The following is a 20,282-nucleotide window of genomic DNA, read 5'->3' as shown; positions in this document are numbered from 1 at the left end:
AGCCCTGATTGTATGTCCTGTATGCTGCAGGGTGGGCGGTGGCGGTGCCTGGTCTGCTAAGGGCTGTGAGCTGGTCTTCAGGAACAACAGCTACATCAGCTGCCAGTGCAGCCATCTCAGCAGCTTCGCTGTACTCATGGACATCTCTAAGAGAGAGGTACAGTATTACACTGTATTACTACCCAGTGTTTGTTACTGTAAGTGTGTTTCTTTGAGTGTTTCTATGAGTGTGTTTGTGTGCATGTGTGTGTGTATATTATACTGTATGTGTATGCATGCATGTGTGTGCACATATTTCATATTTGTTCGTTGTGTATGCCAGTGTGTGTGTGTGTGTGTGTGTGTGTGTGTGTGTGTGTGTGTGTGTGTGTGTGTGTGTGTGTGTGTGTGTGTGTGTGTGTGTGTGTGTGTGTGTGTGTGTGTGTGTGTGTTTATGTAATTTATCTGTGGGGACATTCTCCTTCTGAGGCTGATGACCTAAACACCACAGTCTCCACTTCTCTGGTGGCCCTGCTGTGTGTGTGTGTGTGTGTGTGTGTGTGTGTGTGTGTGTGTGTGTGTGTGTGTGTGTGTGTGTGTGTGTGTGTGTGTGTGTGTGTGTGTGTGTGTGTGTGTGTGTGTGTGTGTGTGTGTGTGTGTGTGTGTGTGTGTGTGTGTGTGTGTGTGTGTGTGTGTGTGTGTGTGTGTGTGTGTGTGTGTGTGTGTGTGTGTGTGTGTGTGTGTGTGTGTGTGTGTGTGTGTGTGTGTGTGTGTGTGTGTGTGTGTGTGTGTGTGTGTGTGTGTGTGTGTGTGTGTGTGTGTGTGTGCATGTCTGCATTCATATCCCCATGTGTCCTCATATTGTGTGTGGTGACGTCCTCCACAGCATGGTGACGTGCTCCCTCTGAAGCTGATGACGTACACCACGGTGACGGCCTCCCTGGTGGCCCTGCTCGTCACCCTCCTGCTGCTGGCTGTCCTGCGCCGCCTGCGCTCCAACCTGCACAGCATCCACAAGAACCTGGTGGCTGCCATCTTCCTCTCCGAACTCATCTTCCTCCTCGGCATCAACCAGACCGAGCGCCCGGTGAGACACACGTTACACAACATAGTGGGGGAAATACTGTACAAGGGGGCTGAGCTTGTCGACTTGGGATTACTTCAACCAACTAGATCAGTGTTTCCCAACCTTTTTTGACTCGCGTACCCCCTAAGCCTTTTTGTTGTACCATGAGTACCCCCTATCTCATGCTCTCTATATATTCCTTTATCCCAGTATGACTATACTCTATTCAATTGTCATTATCACATTTTTCCGCGTACCCCCTGAGGTGTGCTAGCGTACCCCTAGTGGTACACGTACCCCTGGTTGTGAACTAGATAGATAGATAGATAGATAGATAGATAGATAGATAGATAGATAGATAGATAGATAGATAGATAGATAGATAGATAGGCAGGCAGGCAGGCAGGCAGGCAGGCAGGCAGGCAGGCAGGCAGGCAGGCAGGCAGGCAGGCAGGCAGGCAGGCAGCACAGTAGTAGTCTGATTTATAATAGTGCATAATGTAAAAATATGTGCCATGCTTCTGCTTGTACATACTGTGGTATGGTAAACAAAATTGCATGCTACATTTTAAATAAGAGAGAGAGGGAGGTAGAAATAGTGCAGAGCATTTTCTTGTTCACATTCTTTAAAAAAAAAAGCAGCACTAACAGTCGAAACTCAGCTGGGCATGTCATGTCTGAGAGCATTTCACATTTCCTCTGTGATGGTGGTAATGATTCCGTGTCACACCATACGCCCCTCAGGGCCTCGTAGTGCAGCTCTCATCAGCACTACCATGACACCTGCATCTCCCCCACAGAGGAGAGGGGGAGGCTGGGAACTACAGCTGTCAATGGAAGCGAGAGGCTGCCAGGGCCGAGAGTTACGATGTGTGGTAATGTGATCCCTCTAACTCTCGTTCTGTCAGTGCCAGAGCCAGAGATATACAGTACAGGCCGCCTGTCACTTTCACAGCAGACAGTTGGATTTGTTGCTTCTTCAAGCACTGCGCTCGCTTTGTGTGTGAGCCTTGACTGAGGCAGGCCAGGAGGAAGTGCTCTGGCGCAGCACACACACAAGCGCCCTGCATACACACATGCAGCATAGGCAAACACATACTCACATACACACACTCTCTGACTCTGTCTGTCTATCTCTCTGTTTGGGTCTGTCTCTTTCTCTGTCTGTCACTCTCTCTCACAAACACACACACACACACTGGATTTCCTGATACACAGAGAGTGTGCACTGCTCAAGAGGTACTTGTAGAGGATTTAAAAAATATATATTATTCACCCCACTCTGACCTGGACCACAGGCTTATGATTACTTTTAAACTGGATATTGCACCAGGGTTTGGGAAAGTTCCCAAAAAATAGAAAGTTCTCAGCGGTTTGTAGCATTTTAGTGTTTTTCAAGGGCAAAAGAATAGCCAAGAATACTTGCCATTGGCCAGCCTTAAAGGGGTATGCCACTATTTTGGGGCTAAATACAGTTAAAATCGTTGGCTGGGGTTTATAAAGGGGGTAAAGTGTCTTATTTTTCATGTTAAGCGTTGTCTTGCTTCAAGACAAGTTAAAAGAGGGAATATGTCGCTAAGCTAGTGAAAGTCAATGTATCCGTGTAGCATGCTTCAATGCTACACGGATACATTGACTTTCACTAGCTTGGCGACATATTCCCTCTTTTAACTTGTCTTAAAGCAAGACAACGGCTTACATGAAAAATAAGACACTTAACCCCCTTTATAAACCACAGCCAACGATTTTAACTGTATTTAGCCCCAAAATAATGGCATACCCCTTTAATACAAAATTCCATAAATGATAATAATAATGATACATTTTATTTGGTAGTGTCTTTCTAAATTCCCAAGGTGTGTGTGTGTGTGTGCGTGCGTGCGTGCGTGCGTGCGTGCGTGTGTGTGTGTGTGTGTGTGTGTGTGTGTGTGTGTGTGTGTGTGTGTGTGTGTGTGTGTGTGTGTGTGTGCGTGCGTGCGTGCGTGCGTGCGTGCGTGTGTGTGTTTTCACACCCCCATGCCCCCCACATGTACAGAGTATCTGTGACAGGAGATTAACCTCCATGAGATCTGAGGTGCTTGCCACAATCCTCTGGATTTCCGGACTGTTCTGTCTGACAGCCCACCCTGAGACCCAACACGGTGCATGAGCCACTTAAAGGCTCTGCGTTCCTCTCAGCGAGATTGTTTACCTGATGCGGGTCGTTTGGCTTTGTTTTTGTCATGTCAAGTCAAAACACTATGCTCAATGTGTGGGAATCATGAGAATGCCGCAATTTGGTGAAGAAAGCCTGGGCCCTTAGGGTTGGAAGCTGTGAGAGTGTTTTAGTCAACAAGGCATTAGTGATGCCTTGGGCAGGTATGTCATATCTCTATCTGCCTTAACAAATAGTGTTTGTTGTTACCCCTCCAGACATTACCACCACACTCTACTGCACAATGCATGCACAGTAAACGGTATAAATGTACAGTATACGCCTTATTGCACATTCCCCATTTCAACATTGTCGTACTGAATTCCTGGTGTGCTAGTTCTTGTTAGCCTACCCATAGCCCTTCTGAATGGGCCAAAACAGGGGTGCAGATCTTATGTCACAATTGGGGTGGGCATGCGGGGGGCTTATTTTCTTAATCAGTGTGTAATTTCTACCATGCCGCCATATATCATTCCTTTGTAGAGGCTTGCCATGTCATTCAAAAAGCACACAGAATAATTTTGATTTGATTACCAAAATGTTACATGGTGGGTGAGGTGGTGGGGGAATGTACACGCCCCTTGTCCCCACAGGAACCCAGAACAGATGTAACATGTTGCAGGACTTTTTTACGTTCTCAGTTTAAAAACCTACTCCATTTCAACCTACCTGTCTCTCTCTGTCTCTCTCTCCCTCTCTCTCTCTCTCTCTCTGCCTGTATAGTTTGTGTGCACCGTGGTGGCCATTCTGCTGCATTACTCCTACATGTGTACGTTTGCCTGGATATTTGTGGAGGGCCTGCACATCTACCGCATGCTGACCGAGCAGCGCAACATCAACCAGGGACACATGCGCTTCTACTACGCCATTGGATGGGGCATCCCTGCCATCATAACAGGTATGGTGCCCTCTCTCTCTCTCTCTCTCTCTCCTCCTAACTCTTCTCTCTCTTTGTCTTTCGCTTCCTCTCGCCCCGTCCTCTCTTTTCCTCTCTCTGTGTCTCCGTCCGTCTGTATGTGAGTCCACTGCACACACACTCACATGATCCAATGGGATGTGACTCTTTCTTACATGTCAGCCATATATTTTTGTGAAACACAAATGCTGCACTGTATGGCGTAGCGCCCATAGGAAAATACTGACACTGCACTACCACGACACAATAAAAAAAAACAGTTTCGATTCAAAATCTTCAACAGTGTATTTTTGGTCCCAGAGTACTCTCCAAGACTTTCGTAACAATTCCAATAATTGCACTGCATTTGTATGGTGTATGTCGTGTCCATAGCACTGCATTGCCAGCATGTGTTTATGTCGAGCCCATAGTGTTGAATCAGAGAGAGTAGATAAGAGAGAGGTTCCATTGGCCCATTGTTTCTGGGTTCTACTACTGCAAGGGGGAGGGGGGGGCAAATCCCCAGACCTAAGGACTGTTCTATTCAATGCTAGGAGCATTATGACACGCCCCTTAAGGCAGACCGGAAACTGGTCATGTTAGGTGCCCATATAAACCTATTATGGCATATCTCTATATACTTAAAGAATCTCTGGTTGAATCTTGCTGCTGAATCCTCCTCTGCAACGTGATGCAGCAGAAGACATACCTCTGCAGTACAGTATATGCATGATCTCTCAACCAGTGCTGCCACTTGCCATGACCTGTCCAAGGCAGCAATTCCCTGTTGGTCATAAGTCAGCAAAAGCATATGCAGTCAATTTCTAATCTCTTTTCAACAGGATTAGGTATTGGTATGCTTTGTAGATATTTTCTGACATTGCAGACTGCCTTTTTTCCACTTTTTTGTTGCCATGTGTTAAAGAGCCTGTTCATATTTAAGCTCAAATCCTGTCCTCAAAACATTTTTTTTTTTTCCAGGAAATATCCATTTAGCAAAGAACAAACAACAAGCGTATCCAAGTCAAACATTAAAAAAAAAATATGAGAACATTTCTATATAAGGCATAGTGAGTAAGAAATTACTTAAAGCACAGAAATAAACTTGATTAGAGATATGGGGGGATAAAATCCTTTCCTGGAAACAAATAATCTATCTGGCAAGCTTACAAACAAAAATAACAATAGGAAATGCCATAGTTCAATAGATAAGTAGTTCAATAGTTCATAATGCAGTACCGTTTTTTAAAGTTTCAGTTGTTTATACCCTGTGCATGTTGTTAGGGCTACTGGTTCAGTGAGAGTATTCTGAAAGTATTATAGACTCACTGACACTTGAGGCCAAACATGTGGTTAGGTTTGCGTGTTTGTCTTGTAATGTCTGTGTATGCTACTAGCAGAAAGAGCCAAGGGCCTTCCCATACAGTACTGTTTCGGGAGGCAATGAGGACAATGAAAGTCCTCTACTATGTTGCACTCTAAATGTTTATCTTGAAACGTTTTACTCTGGTGTTAGCAGTAGAGGCTCTTTTGTAGTGCTGTTAATGTGTAATCACTGGCTGCATTCATCAAGTGTGTGTGTGTGTGTGTGTGTGTGTGTGTGTGTGTGTGTGTGTGTGTGTGTGTGTGTGTGTGTGTGTGTGTGTGTGTGTGTGTGTGTGTGTGTGTGTGTGTGCACGCGCGTGCGTGCATGCGTGCATGCGTGCGTGCGTGTGTGGTGTCTCTCAGGGTTGGCTGTGGGCCTGGACCCCCAGGGCTATGGGAATCCAGACTTCTGCTGGCTGTCGGTGCACGACACTCTCATCTGGAGCTTCCTGGGGCCCATTACGGTGGTGGTGATGGTCAGTGTCAATGTCAGTCTTCTTCAATGTTTACCTGGGTTGCCACCTCCGTCTGACAAAAAAAATGTTCTTGTTTGCAATGGCATCCTTCATTTAGTGTCCAGGAACGTGTTTTTTTTTTTTTTTGGGACAGACCATTAAAAACTGGGACGATCAGGAAAAACCGGGACAGTTGGCAACACTAATGTTTACTCTTCACTACTACCAGTCCCATCAATCAGGAGGCCTAGACTAATGTCACCCGACCCACCTTTTAATCCCATGCCCCCCAGATCAACATTGACGGTTGCTGTTGAAGAGATGTTTACCTGTACTCTTTAGTGTGTTTACTTTAGCTTAGCTATCACGACTTCAAAGCACTGCGAGCATTTGGTCTAGCTTACCTGCACTGTCAACCCATTTCTCCGAGGCAGATGCAAGGGGGTGTGTCTACCTCACATTCATGAAATGCCTCTGTATGCTAGGCTAGTTGTTAAAGCTATAATGAATAAGACCACTCATCCTTCACTCATTTGCTATCTTAACTGCTGCATCACTGTCTTAGACATGCCCCATCGAGCCATTGGAGAGGCTCAAAATTGATTGGGTTCCCTATTACGGTAGATTTTGAAATCTTCTAGATTGTGTGAGTGGCCAGTGACTAAATGAGAAGTATGTGCAGGCCCAGCCTACCTTTTAATCTCATGCCCCCCAGATCAACATTGACTATTGCTGTTGAAGTGATGTTTACTCTAGTGTGTTTACTCTTCAATGCACTCTGCTATCAAAAGAGAAGATCACTAAGAAACCCCCTGTCCTTAGCTCTGAAAATGTGCTCGACAACTCCTCTCTCGACCTCTGTCCTCCCCTTGCAGATCAACATCGTCATATTCGTGTTGGCTGCCAAAGCGTCGTGCGGGCAAAAACAGCGAACCTTTGAGAAGGCCGGAGCTGTGTGAGTATCATATGAATTAGCCTTCTGTAGAGGTATCATTCAGCACTGCAGAATTTATACTGTGATGAAGTGAATTGCGACACCTCCAATAATGCAATAAAAAGATCTGAAACAATTTTAAAACGTTAGAATACGGCTCAAATATTAGCCACTAATAAATGCCTAACTGACTGTAGGCCTATAAATCACTTAACAGATGTGCAAAAACATCATTTGTTAGGCGTGTATTCACAAATTTCTTTTTTGTTGCCAATGAAGCCTTAATTATTGCTATAGTCGTAGGCCCCTTATTCTCTTATAACTAAGTCACAGACAGTAATTGGGCATCTATTAGTGGCTAATATGTGAGCCAAATTCTAAAGTGTTACCGTAAAAACACAATATTCATAATAATAATAATGATAATGATAATAATATTCATTTGCACAATATTCCATAACAGCAACGAAATGACTCCCTTGAGGCATAATGTAACATTACATGTAATCCAGGTTAAGACAACAGGCCGTTTCCCTCTTCTTCTTCCCCCTGCAGGTGTGCGCTGCGTGTGGCCATCCTGCTGTTGCTGCTGCTCAGCGCCACCTGGCTGCTGGGCCTCATGGCCGTCAACAGCGACGTGCTCACCTTCCACTACCTTTTTGGCATCCTCAGCTGCCTGCAGGTGAGCCAAGACTGCAAAGGACCTTCTGTTTCTGTGGTAGAAAAGCTGCACTCTCAACTACAATTCTTGTGAGGTTTATTTACTAATTTATTGGGTTAGCGTGACACAGACGGATGTTTCGGTGTCATGCTGAAAATGGTTCAGGCCAAATCTGACTGCCTATGTGTCCAAGCTATCCCACTCAGTGAAAAAAAATAAAAGTAGAATATGGCATTTCTATAACAAATGTACTGATCCAGTTGCTCGCACATGAAGACGTTGAGAAGGAGTTGAGATACGTACGTGTGCACTACAGATTTTTTTCAAATATATTTTGGATGTCTAGTATTTGTAACATCTGATGTTACAGCAGACAGACATTCATCTCACTTCAACCCTAACTCTGTCTTCTACACTCGCAGGGCTTCTGTGTTTTCCTCTTCCACTGCATCTTCAACAGAGATGTGCGTAACAACTTGAAGGACGTCTTCACTGGGAAGAAGATACAGGCGGAGGACACCAGCACCACCAGGGCCACCCTTCTGACTGTAAGCCACTAACAGAAACATGCCGTCCGTGCATGCCACAGAAACACTTGGTTGATATTTGTTTGTGTGATTGTGGATTGGTCATTGACTTTGTTTGTTATAGGCAGTTTGTCCTTTGTTGTTATAGGCAGTTTTATTCTTAAACCTATTTTAAATTTTATTTGAATTTCTACTTAAGTTTAATGATTTTTATTTGTGCTTTATTTTACTATTATTTTATTAATAATGTGTTACATTGTTTATAGTCCCTCAGTTGTACATCACCGTAATTTGTCAATAAATTGAATCTGTCTGTATGTCTGTTCGTCTGTCCATGTCTCTGTCTCTGTCTCTGTCTCTCTCTCTCTCTCTCTCTCTCTCTCTCTCTCTCTCTCTCTCTCTCTCTGTCCAGCGCTCTCTGAATGGGAACACCTATCTGGAGGATGGAGCCCTGTACCGGACGCCCATAGGGGAGTCCGATGTCTCCATGGAGAGCCACGTCAGGTCAGGCAAGAGCCAGAGCAGCAGCTACCTCTACAAACTCAGGTACGCGCTCGCACGTGTGTGTGTGTGTGTGTGTGTGTGTGTGTGTGTGTGTGTGTGTGTGTGTGTGTGTGTGTGTGTGTGTGTGTGTGTGTGTGTGTGTGTGTGTGTGTGTGTGTGTGTGTGTGTGTGTGCACGTGCATGTATGTGTGCCAGAACTATCCTCCTTGCAGTTGACAGATTCTTTTTTTATTACACACTTTTGTTCTTCTGTTGTGTTCAGAAGTCAGTCTTTCTGATCCTTTTCTCGTCTCACATGGTTTTAGTGCTATTTGCCCTTTCCTCATTCCCATGTTAACCCATTTAGACCTGAGGGATCTGAAAAGGATCTAGAAATGTTGCACATATGCTGGTTGTGGTTTCAGTGGGTTAAGCGCCCCGAGACACTTGTCAGTTTCTGTAGCAGCGATGCGTCCATACGAAACACTGCCACACTCATGCTCAGACAGCTGGTCCATGCAGCATATGACCACATCGTTCATCAGAAAAATCTTTTTACCCAATGAAGATTAGGTGAACTTCTCATCTTAGGCTCGCATTCATTTTTCATTTTATGCATAGCCCGGTGATGTGCATCTCCTCTGTCCCGTTCGTAGCTAAATCTGCAGCACGAGTCTTGTTTTATGGCTCTTTTTTAATGAGCGTTTTACAACACTGCTGTGGAATGGGGAGGTACTGCCGGGAAAGAGCAAGACGTGATTTTGTCTCTCCTGTATGTTTGTGTCTGTGTGTGTGTGTGTGTGTGTGTGCGTGTGCGTGTGTGTGTGTGTGTCTGTGTGTGTGTGTGTGTGTGTGTGCGTGTGCGTGTGCATGTGCGTGCGTGCGTTTTGCCCTGCAGGGAAGAGTCTGGAAATAAGAAGCGACGTGGCTCCCAGGGCACAACGACCAAAAGCCACGATGAAGGCAACCCATCCCTCTACTATCAAAAGAGCAAAAAGGGTGATGGTGAGCAATTAGCAAACGGTTATTTTGACACGGCTTACTCTCACTGCAGTCAGAGGTCACAGGTCATAGCCGTTGTGTGTCTGTGAAATTTAAAGGAGAATTCTGTCTAAACAATGAACAAAATTCAAGAGACACCGCACACGGCTTACGGCGTTTTGCGTTGTTCACTCCGAGAAATAAAGTAAAGAAAAGTAAGCAGTGTGCGGTGTCTCTTGAATTTTGATAATTGATTCACCTTCTCCTGCCTCACACCTGCACCTGCATTACTGAGGGCTTGTGCACAAGGACTCTCTTGAACTTTGAGAATTCTGGCTAATTTCAACATGTAGTCTTACACCTACTTATATTCCTCATGCTACCCTGTCCTTGTCAGTACTTTATGACGTGGCTTTTTTTGTGAACTGTCTGAGATCCTGCCCATTCTATTGGGGGCATGGTCTCTTTAAATTTTCAAAAAAACACAGTAGCATATAAATATAATCTCAGAAGGGATGCCTGTTGTTGTTGCATAACTTTTGGGATGATATTTGGAGTATGTTTTGGGCTGAATAAACAAAATTCCAAGTTGTCAAGGGTAGCATGAGCAGCAGAACTGCATTTTGAAGTTGGGTGGAATTCTATTTTAAAGGTGTACTGTGTAATATTTTCAGCATTCTTTCCAGAATGCATGCTGCCCATTCACAATTGGTACGTTTTCCATGAAATTTCTAAGTATTCATTATGATTGGGATCAGGGGGATCTTCTCCATGTCCGCCATTTTGAATTTCCAGATTTTTTTAGCTGCAAACTTGCTGTACTTTGGTCATACTAGTAAATATTAGTGTGTGTGGTTTAAAAAAAAAAAAATCATGGAAAAATCAAATTTGCCAACAGGCAGCACAGTTTTAAAGAGCACCATAATTGCAATGCCTACTCTGCCCACCATCCTGCTCAAATGTTTTCCCTGCAGCTACCAAATAAATAGAAATATATGTACTGATGTAATGGATGTGTGTGTATTTTTGGGTCTGTGTGTATGTGCACACCTACATACTTACGTGTGTTTTTGTGTGTGTGTGTCAGACTCTGATTCTGACAGCTGGGTGTCTATGGATGAAGACGGCAGTTCGTCTGCATCATCACACTCCTCAGATAGCGAAGCTGAAGAGATGGGCCCAAAACAGAAGTGGAACAACGAGAGAACACCACTACACAGCACCCCAAAAGGTGCGGGCACACACACACACACACACACACACACACACACACACACACACACACTTGCGCACACACTGAATTCCCTGATACACAGAGGATGTCCACTGCTCTGTCCACTGCACAGAGTTCCATTGTAGAGGCCCATAGCTGTTATACACACTAGATGCCTCAACCTTATGGCACGCCGTGGCCCAACCCTGCCATCTTGGTGCAGTATCCTGTGTTTTTCATGGATGTCGTTTTACTGCCACCTATAGGATCATGTGTGTATTGCCTTGTCACCGTGGCAGCCTCATACTGTGTAAACGTGGTGGTGATCTGGCTTGAGTCATTTGTTCAAATACAAAGGGTGGTCAACGCAGCATATCCATACAGTACACACACAGCGTATGTCTGGTATACGGTCGTATACCAGACACACTAACAGGCATGTACGGTATTCATGCATACTTACTCACTCACTCAGCATTATCAAGGTTCTCTTGGCCTTCGCTGTTTGTGAAGGCCAAAGTAACTTCACCACTGACTTATCTGTTGTATGTTTCAGTGGACACTGTGACCAATCAGGTGAGGCCTTACTGGCCCATGGAGCCCCCGACAGCCAGTGAGGGCGAGGATGGGAGCGGGGTAGAGAAGCTGCGCGTGGAGACCAAAGTGAACGTGGAGCTGCATCCGGAGCACAAGCTGAACCACAACGGAGATCACCGGCCCGAGGACAAGCACAGCCCAGCCAGCCTGCCCAGGAGCAACCGGCCCGCAGAGCAGAGGAGGGGTAATGCCAGAGATTCTTTAAGTATATAGAGATATGCCATTGTAATAGGTTGCTATGGGCACCTAATGTGACCAGGTTCCGGTCTGCCTAAAGGGGCGTGTCATAATGCTCCTAGCATTGAATAGAACAGTCCTTAGGTCTGCCTAGGTCTGCCTAAAGGGGGATTTACCCCCCTCCCCCTTGCAAAAATGGAACCCGGAAACAATGGGCCAATGAAACCTCTCTCTCTCTACTCTCTCTGGTAATGCCTTGTTCACAACAAGAACGACCTACGCTAACTGAGCGATGGAAGTCATTATTTCTCTATGGAGGTCGCGCGTCCAGAGCGAATTCGCCATGGGCGAAGCGAACTGAGCGACCAGAGCGAATTTTAACGATTAAAGTCAAGCTAATATTATGGTAATGACCTATGACGCGGTTCGGCGAAAACCAATTAGAATGGTCATAACTCTGAATGTCCCAGGTTGTCAAGCCAGAGCCGTTATGTGATTAGCTAAATCAAACATGTCAATGTCACGTCCAGAGCGAATACATCGAATTCAAGGCGAAACTTCTTCTGCTACCTCCGCTACCAGGCAGCGTAGGTCGCTCTCGGTGTGGACAAGGCATATGTCAGACGTGCCTCCGTTATCCCCAGACGCAGAGAACTGACCCACCTCTTTCGTCATGGAGAGTGCGCAAGTTCTCTAGATTTTACTTTTTGGAACCTATGCACACACACACCAGACACAAAGTCATAAGGCGGGATAGACCTTACCTTTGGAAAAGAGCCTCAGTTACTTGGAGAGATAAAATGTTTATGCAGACACCATGTCCAAATTTTAGCCTTCTCTTGTAGCACAAATAAAGAAGATAAAATGAATCTGTGTGCTTCTAATACTCAAATTAGCACTCATTCAACACTCAAACAGTTTTCTACTCAAACTGACTCAAACAACACTCAAACACTCAAACCTATTTTTTTACTATCTATGTGGTGATCTGCAGTTGAGGCTACAAACAAGACAATTCAGTCAGGTTTGGAGTGGGTTGGGACTTACTGAATCATCCCATTCATGGCCATAACTCAATTTCTTTGTTCAAGTATGGCTCAACAGCAGGGCATTTGCAGGCCACAGTAAGACAGTAGTGTGAGGCACAGTAATGCAAGACTGATGGACCTATGAACTCATCCCTCGTTCAACTCGCTCCTTCCCTCAGCCCTTCACTGTCTCTAATGCCCTAGTGTTGTGTGCCTCCTTTTCTCACCGTGTGTGTGTGTGTGTGTGTGTGTGTGTGTGTGTGTGTGTGTGTGTGTGTGTGTGTGTGTGTGTGTGTGTGTGTGTGTGTGTGTGTGTGTGTGTGTGTGTGTGTGTACATGTGATGTGAATGTGTACATGAGATGTGTGTGTGTGTGTGTGTGTGTGTGTGTGTGTGTGTGTGTGTGTGTGTGTGTGTGTGTGTGTGTGTGTGTGTGTGTGTGTGTGTGTGTGTGTGTGTGTGTGTACATGTGTGTGTGTGTGTGTGCATGTTTGTCTAACGTCTGCTGGTGTCTTTCAGGTATCCTGAAGAACAAGATCACCTACCCACCTCCGCTGACGGACAAGAACATGAAGAACCGCCTGAGGGAGAAGCTGAGCGACTACAACTCCTCCACCACGCCCTCCAAGACGCCCTCCATCGACTCGGCCGAGGGCATCCGCACCATCACCGGGGGCAACGGCACCCTCATCAAGCCCCCACCCAGGCTCCCTGCCACCGCCCGCAACGGCCTCACCATGGAGCTGGAGCTGGGCACTGAGATGGAGCCCGTCAATGGCGGAGAGGAGTCCGATTCAGAGTGAGTGACTGGGGAGCCCCCTGCTCATGTCCAGGGGTTATCCTCTAATGACGTATTTGAATTTAATTGACTGCTTTACCGTTAGGTCATTAATAAATCATGATTGGGCAATCCTCAGAGCACAGCTGTCTCCTCGCCTCTGGTAATACAGGCAGCTAGCTGATCTTTTTCTGCTCCAGTATCTGTCTCATTGTCCATATACTGCCAAGACATTAGTGTATGTTATTGTTATAAAGACAAGCTGGGCTACTTCACAGTGTCTAGACCCAGAGATGACTGGAGCACTCAGCAACTTTTTTAGAGGTTTTTCATTTTGGTGCACAAAATGACTGACGTTTCGGCGCACCTGCGCCTTCCTCAGAGTCAAAAGCTGTTATTATGTTATTGTTATATTTAACATAATCATTGACTTTTTTGTACTACTAATATCTGTTTTTCTAATTGCATGGATTCCTTTAAATGTGTGCATTAAATCTAGCCACCTTAAGTGAGTCAAGAATCACTCATAGCAAATCTCTGGGAAATATGATTTTTAACAAGTTGGGTTGGTCAATTTCTGATCCAACCAGGTGGAACCTGGGTCGACTAGAGATGGGTACAAGGGAAAATGGGTTAGTTTTGGATGGGGTCGGGTCAAATCGAATGAGCTGAGGTGGAGCTTCAGCTTATGCCTCCACCCACAGGCTGAGCATTTCACTTTGTAAAGCAACTCTGTGGATATAACATTACCTACTACCCCACCTAATGGCCAATGGTGGTACTGATTTTAGTGCTGTCAAAGTTAGATAAACTACATTCTGCATTACAAAAAGCAGGATTTGCAAGGTCTTAACCTTGGCAGATGTTCTACGAAGGTTATTGATACCAACAGAGCAACCAAATGTGAATGGTCACGAAAATCAGTCTGCTCAATTATTTTACATTTCTTGGAATCAGCAACACTGACAGATACACTTGTGTTAATATTGATATTTAAAAGTCTTCAATCTTATGCACTTTGTTCCATGAAAGGTGACGCTATTATTGTAACTAAGGATGAAATAAAACAAGTTAGAGTGGCCCACTTCATGACCTCTGGGGCACTCCATATCCATTAGTTAACATGCTGTATTCCACTCTGTTGTAATTCCCTGAACTGGCATTTTTACACTACCAACACGTCATTCTGAGAAATCAAAAACATTCCGGAATTTGGACGCTTTTTTTACAGGCTATTCACCTAATATTAAATCAAGCCATCATCAAGAGATGTATAATTGATGTAGTTGGTATCTTCTATTGTATAATTGATGTATTTGGGCTTTTTTTGTCCCTTGCCATCGTATGAAATTACTTACATAATCTTTCTCTCTGGCAGTGGAAGCAACGAGACATCTATCTGATCAGACAAGACAAAATTCCGTCGATCTGAGAAGGACCAACAGAATACCACATGGGTGTGTGGGAACTGGACTCTACGGGTGCCCATGGGAGACAAAATTCCCCAAAACTCTGTGGTCCTTGGCGCAAAGCACAGCACTTAATTCCTGTGTCTGCCCAGTCAGGATTGTTTTTGTCCTTATCCTGGCGTGTGGAGAAAAGGGAAGAATGTTCAGGAAACCCAGTGGCACTGCCCAAGACCCCAACGCTACTGTGGACACAGAGCCAGGGTCAGTACTAGAGAATGTTAAGTCCATAGCCTGACAGGCACTAAGATACTGTGAAACGGCAGTGAGAATCAAAAGTTTGGATTTGCCCACTGCACTCTCAGGATGTCCATCCATCATGAGAAAAGAAGATACACCACTCTGGGGTGTGCTCTCTTAAAACACTGCCTTAGGTCCTCAAGGGCAAAGGCAGTCACGTTTACATTCATGAAGACATGATGGCGTTGGGACAGTCAAACCTGTCCACAAAGACTTATCGGTGAATAAGTACTGTACTTGCCACTTGTTGTAGATATTTTTGTATTTTAATTGGTATATAGTTGGAACGAAGCGTTTGTAAATTGTAATTAGTCATTTTTTATAAAAACAATGTTGTATTTCTGTTTTTTATACAATGTACTGTTTGTGTATTTCAAAAGAATTGCTTTTTTATTGCAGTTGTTTTCTTGTACAGTAGAAATTTAACTGAGCTGACAAACTTGGTGCCTATCTTATTGTCTTACACTCTGTTTCAGTGCATTTCTCATTTCACTATCACTTCAAAGGCTGAGAATTACAGCAAGATGGGAAACATAATTAAGTCTAGTCATAAACCACATGTTCAGAATGAATGGATGTTTAGAAGGTCTCCTCAACTAATACCTTGCCTTCCCTGTGTAAATATCTGGAATCAAATATTGGGCATGTCTGTATTCATATTTATTTGATACAAGGATTACAGAGCCACTCCTGTCTGTTATGGTCCTTAAAGTTAAATGTCATCTTTATTTGAATGTGGTAAATATTAAACTGTGAAAGTATTCTCCCACAAAAAAGAGTGAGGAAGACATAAGAGCTCACATTCATCCAAACCAAACTTATAATGTACATTCCAAATGGCCTTGTCATAAATGAACATTCCAAACAACGTTTTCTGTATGTGTGTAGATATGTAGGCATACTTTCCGTATTTCCTTGTTGATTACTTACCTACATGAAAAAGATGTTTAAAACACACTTGCCGATACAATTTTTATAAAATCTCATAAAAGACATGGCCTTTATACTGTAATAAGCACTCACACACGTCCCATGTACTACGTTTATAAGTTGTAGTATATGGAATGTGTACATGTCTGCCTTACTTTAGGACAGTGAGGAACGGGACCTTTTATAGTATATGCCATATAGGCCTCAGTTACATGAGACAATTAATTCCGAATTAACTCCATTTAATTCCGAACAAATCTTTATTTTGCTTTGAAAACATCATGTAAACACTTCCCAAATCGGAATTAAGTTTAATCGGAATTAAATGTAAGTGCAATGTAAACTCAACTGAAAAAAACCTTATATTCTGAGTTATTCATTTGGAATTAATAATTCGGAATTAAATCCATCATGTGAATGTAGCCATAGTCCATTTATGAGGCATTTTTAAAGTTTTATACATGTTCCATATAGGTATTGTCCAAGGATTGCATTTTTGCTTTGCTTATTTCCTGTTCTTGTGTTGGTGCTATGTGTACATGCAGCACTTTTCACTGAAGTTTTTTTTTTTTCTCCAATAGACGCGGATGGTTCTTTTTAGGGGAAATAGTAAAACCCTCCCACCTGCCATATCATTTGTTCTAAAGCCTATAATCCCAGAGCCTGTCATAGTTTCATGGTTTCAAATACCAATGTGTGCCAACCTCATGATCCGTGTATTACCATAACTGTGCTGTTTGACAGAATCTGCAGTGCTCCAGCATCACAGGGATATTTTTAAAAGCTGATTCCAATTTGATGTTTTAATCCATCCATGAACTACAATGGTGTATCACATTGCATAAACCGTGACAAGATTTTTTTTATTATTACTATGGTGATTGTTTAAACAGTGAGTAAATAAGGATACCACTGTACATTTATCATCTTGCATGCCAGAAAGTACTTTGAGCCAACATCTAAAAATAAGTCATCCAACCTAAATTTTGTATTGCTATTTGGTATTGCTGGATCCTCTATGGGCACCCAATCTAATGTGCAAAGCTTTTCTCGCCGTCAAACAGATATGTACTGTATGTCTTAGCATTCCCCACATCGGTAACACTTTAGTAACAGTCCTTTTAAAAGCTTTATGAACACTTAATTAACATGTCTTAATGAACTGATTATAAACAAAACATTAACATCTTTTTGTAAAGCAGTGAGTAGAGTGGAGAGTAGAGTGTCTTTATCCAATGGTTTCATGTCTTTTGCCATGGGGGATAATAAAGCTACTACTACTACTACTATTTTGGAGGACATACTTCCAGGACTGCTGCGGCTGGACTGTGTCTGCTGTGTTAAGATAGTATTTCTTACTCAGTTACAAACATTTGTAAATGTTTTGATGATAATTAGTTCATTGTTTACAAAGTGTTCATGAAGCTATTTAGGGACTGTTATTCTACAGCGTTACCTTCATATCTTTCATACAAGCCTGCATGACTGTATCATCTGTTTTGTCTGATGACGTTATTCCAGATTCTTAAAGGTGCACTGTGTAGTATGGTGCAGAGTAGGTTTTACAACTATGCTACTCATTGAAACCGTGCTGCCTATTGCCAAATTTGATCTTTTCATGAATATTTACTAAATAATGAACATAAATTTACTAGTATGGCCAAAGTACAGTAAGTTTTGCTGCTAAAAATGTCTATTTCTGGAAATTCAAAATGGCGGCCCATGGAGAAGATCCCCCTTTTCATGTATGAAAAAAAGTAATTTTCTCAGTCATAATGAACACTTACAATGTCATGATGGTAGTTAGTATTTATGAAAAGGTAACATTTGTGAATGGGCAGCATGAATTCTGGAAATAAACTACTAAAGTGCCACTACCAAGAGAGGCCATTTGCTTCATGCATGCAGTTGAGCCCTATCATATAGTCCAGCCCTACCTTCACTCATGCTTTGTTGTAATACTCATATTTCAGTCTGTGTATATTAGTAGACACTGGAGACATGCAACACGTGTGTTAGATATCTGTATTTATTTGTTGTTTTTTTGTCTTCAGACACTGGAAGGAACACCTGTAAAATAAAAATGCATACATCCTTTTTTTAAAAGAAAGATTGGTCAATCATATGGAGTTTTGTTTTCACCAGGCCATTGTGTTACTAGCCTAGAAATCTAGGAACAATTTACTGTACTGACAAAAGCTGACATTTCTTCCCCGGCCTCTCATGGGAGTCAATATACTTGTAGTAGAAACAGACTACCAATAACTAAAATCACAACTAATTATCCTGTAATCATAATGTAGTAAATGTCACAGTGCCAACTGATGGGAATACTCTGCTATGGACCACTGACTGAAAAGAAAAGAAAATCAATGATGATTTCCACAGTCATTGCAGAGGACTGTATGAAATACAATTTGACCTTTCACTCATGACCTATAGAGGCAAAGGCAAAAGGAGGTAGTTTGGGGACATGGTTTTATTATAATATCATTTCTGGTTGTGCCGAGTCTAATTAGGCCACTGGATGCAGTATTATTATAAGCTTGTTATATGTATGTGAAATTAATCCTTCTCACAACATATACAGTATGTCTTTGTCATGTTGTCATAATTTCGAACAGCCAAAGCACCTTTTTTATGGAACTCATATTAGCTGTTGTAAAAGATGATACAAATGAATGTGCAAAAAGAAATTCTATGATTTCTCTGGATTACAGCCTTGCTGGCAGTGGCACAGACATTTTGGGGGGCAGGTGCTGAAGGGGGGGTGTTGGGGGCATATGGAACTTCTGGCTGCCTTACTACACTATAGAGCCTATACAGTATATTATGGCAGGGCATTAATGTAACATGCTTTTGGACCACAGTACATTGTGACTGTCAAAAAAGAACTTTCAAAAAGGGCATTTTTGTCCAGTAAGGAAAAGAGGTTGGTGCTTTAGCACCACCTCATCTCTATCTGTGCACGCCTATGTTTGGTGGACAACCTGGCCACTAAGTAAGCTGAAATTCTATGAAATGCTGTGAAACAACATGTGTCCCTGGGTCACCATTAACAGATAAGAGCATAAAGCACATTGATTTGTAAACAAGATGAAGGAAAAGACGAGAGGTCAGATTTCACAGTCCAAGTTAAAGAGAGGAATTGACTGAATATATCATCTGTAAGTAAACTAATCTCTAGTATCAAAGGTTAAACAAAGAATGCAGTGCATTTGCAAATTGTTAGGCCTTGCTTTAAATATAGCTCCTGACAGTTTCGTAGCAAGTTTCTTCATCATTGTCCCTGACATCCAGCCTCCCATGGACATTTCCACTGTAGGCCTACCGTAAGTGATATGCTTCACAATATATCACATGTACAGTGTATACTAAAAATAATCATCTTTATCTTCATCAATGTACACATTTTCTTGCCATGATCATAAACATGAAAGGACAGTTAACTGTGTATGACATGTTGTTTTACTACTGTAGTTATTGGGCTTTTTTAAAACCACCAAGAATATGGTTTTTGGGGTAGTGTGTGTAGGCCTTGAATCTGTTGCAGCTTAAAAAAAAAAAAAAAAAGTGAACGTAATTCATCAGATCAGGTAAGCCAGTTGACAACTTTGGCTACTTTGATTATCTATGAATATTTAGAGGAAGAATCCTATTGCTACTTAGTTGTGAGTATCTGGAGTTTCAGTGTTCCTTGGTGGACTGGTTACAACACTAGTCTGGATAGACGGCCTTGGCAGTGGTGTAGTCTACGTAGAACGCGGGTATACGGAGTATACCCACTTCTAAATTTCAGGGATTTCAGTATACCCACTTAAAATTGATTGATCCATTATTTTGAATAGCACAAATATATACAGTATACCCACTTCAAACAATGCTCAAATATACAGTATACCCACCATAAAAAAGTAGACTACACCACTTGGTCTCAGGGTGGTTTAGTCCGCATGAGTGGCAGTGAATAGTTCTACCCTGTTCTGCTGTGGTGGCCTCAGCCTGCTCAGTCACCGGACTTTAGTCCAATTACGCAGCAGTTGGATGACAAGAGAATAAACTGCACTCTGTTTCATATTTGATTACCCCCACACAGCATTTCAGGCCAATAATTAAACACATGATGGAAATATGTGTAGTTCTATAGGCCTAATTATGTGCGCTTAAGCAACATTAATTTGCATTCCTTAAAAGGAATAACCCAGATACCCTGTAATGAGGTCCACTTTGAGGAAAATGTCAACCAGTAAAACTCAAGACTGTTTATTTATTTAGGCCTACTTGTTTTTCACCAATTTCTCACCGCCTCTTGTT

The 20,282-nt window shown here is 42.9% G+C and overlaps 1 protein-coding gene across 1 annotated transcript in view; it reads left to right on the top strand.

Moving 5' to 3' along the window:
* celsr1b (cadherin EGF LAG seven-pass G-type receptor 1b) overlaps window positions 1-15,906 on the top strand; it is an 82,504-nt gene extending 66,598 nt beyond the window's left edge. Inside the window, exons 23-35 of the mRNA XM_063197566.1 lie at window positions 31-157; window positions 866-1,066; window positions 3,963-4,137; window positions 5,863-5,975; window positions 6,830-6,909; window positions 7,444-7,570; window positions 7,972-8,097; window positions 8,489-8,622; window positions 9,458-9,564; window positions 10,628-10,771; window positions 11,310-11,534; window positions 13,074-13,353; window positions 14,711-15,906. Coding sequence (XP_063053636.1) covers window positions 31-157; window positions 866-1,066; window positions 3,963-4,137; window positions 5,863-5,975; window positions 6,830-6,909; window positions 7,444-7,570; window positions 7,972-8,097; window positions 8,489-8,622; window positions 9,458-9,564; window positions 10,628-10,771; window positions 11,310-11,534; window positions 13,074-13,353; window positions 14,711-14,735 — 1,864 coding nt within the window. The 3' untranslated portion in view covers window positions 14,736-15,906. The remainder of the gene's footprint in view (window positions 1-30; window positions 158-865; window positions 1,067-3,962; window positions 4,138-5,862; window positions 5,976-6,829; window positions 6,910-7,443; window positions 7,571-7,971; window positions 8,098-8,488; window positions 8,623-9,457; window positions 9,565-10,627; window positions 10,772-11,309; window positions 11,535-13,073; window positions 13,354-14,710) is intronic.
* Window positions 15,907-20,282: the final 4,376 nt, after the last annotated feature.

This window comes from Engraulis encrasicolus, chromosome 4, assembly GCF_034702125.1.
Source record: "Engraulis encrasicolus isolate BLACKSEA-1 chromosome 4, IST_EnEncr_1.0, whole genome shotgun sequence".
Lineage (NCBI taxonomy): Eukaryota > Metazoa > Chordata > Actinopteri > Clupeiformes > Engraulidae > Engraulis > Engraulis encrasicolus.
The sequence above is the reverse complement of the archived record's forward strand: the minus strand, read 5'-3'. Positions and strand labels throughout refer to the sequence as shown.